General features: G+C 49.0%; 1 protein-coding gene across 1 annotated transcript; it reads right to left on the bottom strand.

The window, feature by feature from the left end:
- Window positions 1-4368: 4368 nt before the first annotated feature.
- EXOSC6 (exosome component 6) lies at window positions 4369-5214 on the bottom strand. Its single transcript, XM_070953049.1, has one exon. The coding sequence runs from the start codon at window positions 5212-5214 to the stop codon at window positions 4369-4371; it is 846 nt and encodes a 281-aa protein (XP_070809150.1).
- Between the last annotated feature and the right edge of the window lie 1757 nt (window positions 5215-6971).

The raw sequence follows: 6971 nt of genomic DNA, 5'->3' as shown, positions 1-6971 counted from the left end.
AGCCAAAGTGGTTAATTGGAGAATGTGATTTATGACATGGCCAGAGAAGAGGGGAGAGACAGGGTCATAGGGGAACGTAAATCTACGTAGGATTAGTCCTAACTGCATCCCAGTATTGCCAGAATGGTGCTCCTAATAAATGACTATATTTCCTTTGAAGTTTGGATCATGGCTCATGAATTAATTAGGGCATCTTTCGGAAACTTGACAACTGGATCCACACGGTTTAAGGGGTAAAAGGTGTCTAAGAAACTCCCATCAAAACTGCACAGGCTGTACACATTTTTTTTCCCTCTGCTTACTCCGGGAGTGTTTTGAAAACAACGTGCCATACGTGCAGTGGTGGGATTCAAATAATTCAACAACTGGTTCTCTGCCCTAATAATTTCTTCCAACAACCAGTTCACCAAACTGCTCCGAAAGTTAACAACCGGTTCTCCTGAAGTGGTGCGAAGTGGCTGAATCCCACCACTGCATACATGGCTACATAATGCTTGTCTGTTCTCGTACTCACCATAGCTTATTTTAAACATAATTTACTGAATTAATTACAATGGCTGGAACTATTGGATACACTAAATCAATGTTTCTCAAACTTGACAATTTCAAGATGTGTGGACTTCAACTCCCAGAATTTCCCAGCCAGCCAAACTAGGTGGAGAATTCCGAGAGTTGAAATCCACATGCCTTAAATTTGCTGAGGTTTGAGAATGCATTTGAGTAATATCCAGAAAATAGAAATAGGAAGAGAATTAGAATAGGAAGAGAATTGGAATTCTCGGGACGTGGTGGCTCAATGGCTAAGACGCTGAGTTTGTCGATCGAAAGGTCGGCAGTTCAGCGGTTCAAATCCCTAGTGCCGCGTAATGGGGTGAGCTCCCGTGACTTGTCCCAGCTTCTGACAACCTAACAGTTCGAAAGCAGGTAAAAAATGCAAGTAGAAAAATAGGGGCCACCTTTGATGGGATGGTAACAGTGTTCCGTGCGCCTTTGGTGTTGAGTCATGCTGGCCACATGACCACGGAGACATCTTCTGACAGAGCTGGCTCTTCGGCTTTGAAACGGAGATGAACACCGCCCCCTAGAGTCGGGAACGACTAGCTCATATGTGCAAGGGGAACCTTTACTTTAGAATTGGAAGGGAATAAAAATAGGAATAGGAATAGATTATAGCCTGCTCCAGATCATCACCTGGATTTACACAACATGCAGAATGAATTTGGGTTCTGACTTAATGCACTTTACAAATTTATCATAAGAATCAAACTTACCTGATCAGGTCAAAGATGACTAACCAGATGTCTCTGCAAAACCCACAAAGTTCTCCACCAAATGGTATTACAACTGGACCATGGATTTACTGTATAGCCATAACTAGAGAGCATTAAGATATTCTCTTAAGAAACCAAAGCCAGTGCCATCCTTTCACCTTGGCACTCAAAATGCCACCTCCTACGTCATTTGCCACATGAATATGTTTCCTTTAATTTGACTTACCGCTGGTTTTAGAGAATAATCTTATTCTCAGAATGGGCATTAGCACACTAGGTAGGCCAGACCAAGAAATCAACTCCACACAAGGCTAAAACTACCGTATTTTTCGGAGTATAAGACGCACCTGCCTTTTTTGGTGAGGAAAAGAAGAAAAAAAAATCTCCCTCTGCCTCTGAGCAATTTTGCCTAGTTGCAGCAAACAGCCTGCTTTACTTTCATTTTCGTTTTCAGCATTGCTGGATTAGCACAAGGGAAAAAAAAAATCTGCTCCAGCAATTTACCTCTTTGCAGCAAGCAGCAGAGCCCTACGCAAAACAGCTGAGAGCAAATCGGCTGAGAGTCAGGAGGCTGATCTAATCAACTTGTGCTAATGAAGCTGTGCTGAAGCTGAAAGGAGCTGTTTTTTTTTTTTTTTTTTGCTGTTGCTTGCAAGGAGGTAACTGCTGTGAGGCAGAGGCCAAAGGGTGGGAGCCAGTGGGTGGGCAGGGCTACATTTGGTGTATAAGACACACCTAAATTTTCACCCCCTTTTAGGGGGGAAAAAGGTGCGTCTTATACTCCGAAAAATTCAGTACTTTGATTGAGATAGGCTATAATAACAGATTCTTTCCAAGTCTGATTTCCCATCCTCTTCCCCTTATACTTCTGTTAATTTTTCCTCCCCCCCATTATACTTCTGTGAATTGCGGGGAAGGTCTCTACCCGATTCTCTTCTGAATGTTATCTCATCTCTCTGGACTTAAAAGTTTCACGCACCCCCTTTCGCCTAAGTACAGGTTTTGCTTATTTTCATTAAAATAATGTTCTTTATTCTCTACAACAGGAGGAAGGAAAATGTTTTAATATACAAAGCAAACCTATAGAAAACATATAGCTTTACAAAAGGGGGGTTTTAATTATAAACAAGGTCTGCTGAATGGATATGTTCGGATAAGAGCCAGAAAATCAAGTCCCACTGAATCTGAGGGGGAAAAAAAATCACACTGAATGAAAGTCAGGAGAATGCCGAAAGAGACTGGAGAAGATAATAAAAAAAAATTGTACTAACAAGGATTTAGTCAATTTAGGATGAAAAACAAGTAATAAAAGATAACAATGTGGCTTATTTCCCAGACAGAAGAAACCAGGAAAAACAAAGCAAAGCAAAACAAACAAACTGAGTTTTATTTTTTTATCTTTGTGTGAAAATTGAAAAAAATGGTATCAACATTAATTTGACCTTTAAAAACATGCATTTACACAAGCTACTGGCTGCATCTGTCCAAAGCACTAAATAAATTATGGTTAACCACTGGATTTACGCTGGGTTCATAATGAATGAAACAAGCCATGTTATTGCTTAATGTCAGAACCTGAATCCCCACAGACGACCCTCTTTAAGACATCACCCTATCGATTTTCTTTTAGGTTGATTGTGGTTAACTGTGGTTTCTGGTGAAAACTCAAGCCATCATTTCAACCTAACCCCTAACTTGCAAGATAACTCCGGTGAAACCAAGTCTTCTGAATCTGTCGAATCCCTTTTCACCCAAAGGACCACATCAACGAACGGGGCAGAGGCCGCCTCCTTCCGCAGGAGCAACATTAGCTCATCTCATCCGCGTCAAATTTCAACACCAAAAACAGGGCATCGGTTGTGGGTTCGAGAGACGCCTCCATTTACCCAACTTCAAAAACAAAAAGGGGCAAAAAAAAAAATCACCGGTGCAAAATTGGAGTCCAAACAGATTTAACAGATTAACGGAGTTGGAAGGGATTTTATAGGTCATCTAGTCTAACCCCAAGCAGGAGATCCTACACCATTTCTGACAAATGGCAGTTCCAAGCTTGTCTTGAAAGTGACAGCCACAGCTTCTTGGGGGTGTGGAGGACGTTACAGCAATGTCACCCTATCTCCCAAAGCGGAGGGGGCACAAAGTTTCCAAATTCAGTCCTAGGGGATCGGGCAGGTCTCTCGCTCGGCATCCGTCTATCCTTTCATCGATTTAACAGATTAACAAGAGTTGGAAGGGATCTTATAGGTCATCTAGTCCAACCCCCTCCTTCTCACGCAGGAGAAGGTGGGGGACATTGCAGCAATCTCACCCCCCCCCCTTTCCCAAAGGGGGCACAAAGTTTCCAAATTCAGTCCTAGAGGATCAGGCAGGTCTCTCGCTCGGCATCCGTCTATCCTTTCATCGATTTAACAGTTTAACAGAGTTGGAAGGGATCTTATAGGTCATCTAGTCCAACCCCCTCCTTCTCACGCAGGAGAAGGTGGGGGACATTGCAGCAATCTCAACCCCCCCCCACTTTCCCAAAGGGGGCACAAAGTTTCCAAATTCAGTCCTAGGAGATCAGGCAGGTCTCTCGCTTGGCATCCGTCCATCCTTTCATCGATTTAACAGATTAACAAGAGTTGGAAGGGATCTGATAGGTCATCTAGTCCAACCCCCTCCTTCTCATGCAGGAGAAGGTGGGGGACATTGCAGCAATCTCAACCCCCCCCCCACTTTCCCAAAGGGGGCACAAAGTTTCCAAATTCAGTCCTAGGAGATCAGGCAGGTCTCTCGCTCGGCATCCGTCTACCCTTTCATCGATTTAACAGTTTAACAGAGTTGGAAGGGATCTGATAGGTCATCTAGTCCAACCCCCTCCTTCTCAGGCAGGAGAAGGTGGGGGACATTGCAGCAATCTCAAACCCCCCCCCCTTTCCCAAAGGGGGCACAAAGTTTCCAAATTCAGTCCTAGGAGATCAGGCAGGTCTCTCGCTGGGCATCCGTCTATCCTTCACCTGCATCCTCCATCAAGGTCCAGTGTCGTCCCCCTCCCCGCGCAGGCTGCCACGATCCCTGCGCGTGGAAAAGCCCCCCCGGCCCCCCCCAGAGGGCGATTTCAAGCCGTCCCCGCTTGAGCTTCCTCCGTGTCCATCCCTGGGGGCTCCTGTGGATCCGGCGCCCGGCGCTTGGCGGCGCGCAGGAGGCTTTGGCGCAGGAGCGGATAAAGGCGCTGGCAGCCGTCGAGCCCCAGGCGGAGCGCTTGAGCCCAGCTGTCGGCTTGCCCGCCGTCGCCGCTGCCCAGCAGGCCGGCCACTTGGTTGAGGGAAGGCAGGAGAGCCACGGTGAGGCGGGCGGAGGCGGCGCGCTCTTCGGGTTCGCTGGGTTGGAGGCGCCACTCGGCCCCCGACGGGCCGGTCCGGCTGAGCGCGCAAGCCGCCACCAGGTCGTAGAGCTCGATGCCGGCGTCGGCCAGCGCCAGCCCGGCGGCGCACAAAGCGGCGGCTAAAGAAGAACCGCCGTCTTGGAGGAGCAGAGCGCTCACTTCCAGCTGCGCCCTCGGGTAGCGCGCCAAGCGCACGGCCGGTTCCAAGGCTTCTTGCAACGCCAAAGCCAGCTCGGGTTCTTTCTCGCCCGGACGGCTCCGGGCTCCTCGGCCGGAGAAAGGAGCCCGTCGGAAGTCGCAAAGCAACCGGCCTCGTTGTTCGGACGGAGCCCCGCCGGCTCCGGCTGCTTCGCGCGGTCCGGCAACGGAGCACAAGACTTTGGTGCCTCCGTCCAGCTCCACGTAGGCCGAGCCTTTGGCTTGGCTCAGCAGCCCCACGCGGGCGAAGAGAGGCTGCAGAGCCGAAGGGTCCCGCTGGGCTTGGCTCGCTTCGCCGCTTTCCTTCGGCTCGGCCGGCACGTACAGCAGAGGCGACTGCGAGTCTTCCGGGCCCGGGATTCGGCGGTGATCCAACGGCATGGCCCCGGCTTTGGCGCGCCCTGGGCTCCGGAAAGGGAAGGGCGGAGGAAGGCGGCGGCGAAGGAAGCCTTTCGCCCCGAGCTCCCCCTGCCGGCTTCGGCTCTCCGAGGCGCCCGGTTGAAAAGAGCGCTTTTGCGCAAAAGCTTGGATCGCTGCTCCGTGCCCGACGGCTGTAGAGAGGAGGGGGTCTCCACCCTTGGCAACTTTGAAGACTTGTGGACTTCCAACTGGCTGGGGAATTCTGGGAGTTTGGAAGTCAAGTTGCAAAGCTGGCTGGGGAATTCTGGGAGTTTGGAAGTCAAGTTGCAAAGGTGGCTGGGGAATTCTGGGAGTTGGAGGTCCACCAGTCTTAAAAGTTGCAAAGGTGGCTGGGGAATTCTGGGAGTTGGAAGTCAAGTTGCAAAGCTGGCTGGGGAATTCTGGGAGTTGGAGGTCCACCAGTCTTAAAGTTGCAAAGGTGGCTGGGGAATTCTGGGAGTTGGAGGTCCACCAGTCTTAAAAGTTGCAAAGGTGGCTGGGGAATTCTGGGAGTTGGAAGTCAAGTTGCAAAGCTGGCTGGGGAATTCTGGGAGTTGGAGGTCCACCAGTCTTAAAGTTGCAAAGGTGGCTGGGGAATTCTGGGAGTTGGAGGTCCACCAGTCTTAAAGTTGCAAAGGTGGCTGGGAATTCTGGGAGTTGGAGGTCCACCAGTCTTAAAGTTGCAAAGGTGGCTGGGAATTCTGGGAGTTGGAGGTCCACCAGTCTTAAAGTTGCAAAGGTGGCTGGGGAATTCTGGGAGTTGGAGTTCCACCAGTCTTAAAAGTTGCAAAGGTGGCTGGGGAATTCTGGGAGTTGGAGTTCCACCAGTCTTAAAAGTTGCAAAGCTGGCTGGGAATTCTGGGAGTTGGAGTTCCACCAGTCTTAAAGTTGCAAAGCTGGCTGGGGAATTCTGGGAGTTGGAGTTCCACCAGTCTTAAAGTTGCAAAACTGGCTGGGAATTCTGGGAGTTGGTGGTCCACCAGTCTTAAAGTTGCCAAGGGTGGAGACCCCCTGCTATAGAGATTCTCAGGTCATCCAGGTTGTGGTAGTCCCAAAGGTGTTTCCCCCCCACCCCCATCCGAGAGGCAACTGAGCTTTCTGGTTTTTCTCTGAAGACCTTTCGCTTCCCATCCCAAGAAGCTTCTTCAGCTCTGCCTGGATGGTGGGGGAATAGACTAGACTAGACTAGACTAGACTAGACTAGTCTAGAACAGAACACAACAGAATATAATTTTTTGTTGGCCAAGTGATTGGACACATAAGGAATTTGTCTTGGTGCATACGCTCTCAGTGTACATAAAAAGACCAGATATGTTCATCAAGAATCATAAGGCACAACAGTCTCCAACCTTGGCAGCTTTAAGACTTGTGGAACTCCAACTCCCAGAATTCCCCAGCCAGCTTTGCAACTTGACTTCCAACTTCCAGAATTCCCCAGCCAGTTGGAAGTCCACAAGTCTTAAAAGTTGCCAAGGGTGGAGACCCCCTGCTATAGAGATTCTCAGGTCATCCAGGTCGTGGTTGTCCCAAAGGTGTTTCCCCCCTACCCCCATCCGAGAGGCAACTGGGCTTCCTGGTTTTTCTTTGAAGACCTTTCGCTTCTCATCCCAAGAAGCTTCTTCAGCTCTGACTGGATGGTGGGGGAATAGAACAGAATAGAATTTTTTATTGAAGACAGCCAATCATTTGCATTCTTTTAGAGAGTTAGGACTTACTTTCAGAGTAGGTCATATTTTTGG

This window comes from Pituophis catenifer, unplaced genomic scaffold, assembly GCF_029215685.1.
Source record: "Pituophis catenifer annectens isolate HBS135680 unplaced genomic scaffold, rPitCat1.0.hap2 SCAF_13, whole genome shotgun sequence".
NCBI lineage: Eukaryota > Metazoa > Chordata > Lepidosauria > Squamata > Colubridae > Pituophis > Pituophis catenifer.
The sequence above is the reverse complement of the archived record's forward strand: the minus strand, read 5'-3'. Positions and strand labels throughout refer to the sequence as shown.

What these genes read in the sequence shown, in the direction of transcription:
- EXOSC6 (XM_070953049.1), bottom strand. Translation starts at nt 5,214, where the DNA reads ATGCCGTTGGATCACCGCCGAATCCCGGGCCCGGAAGACTCGCAGTCG.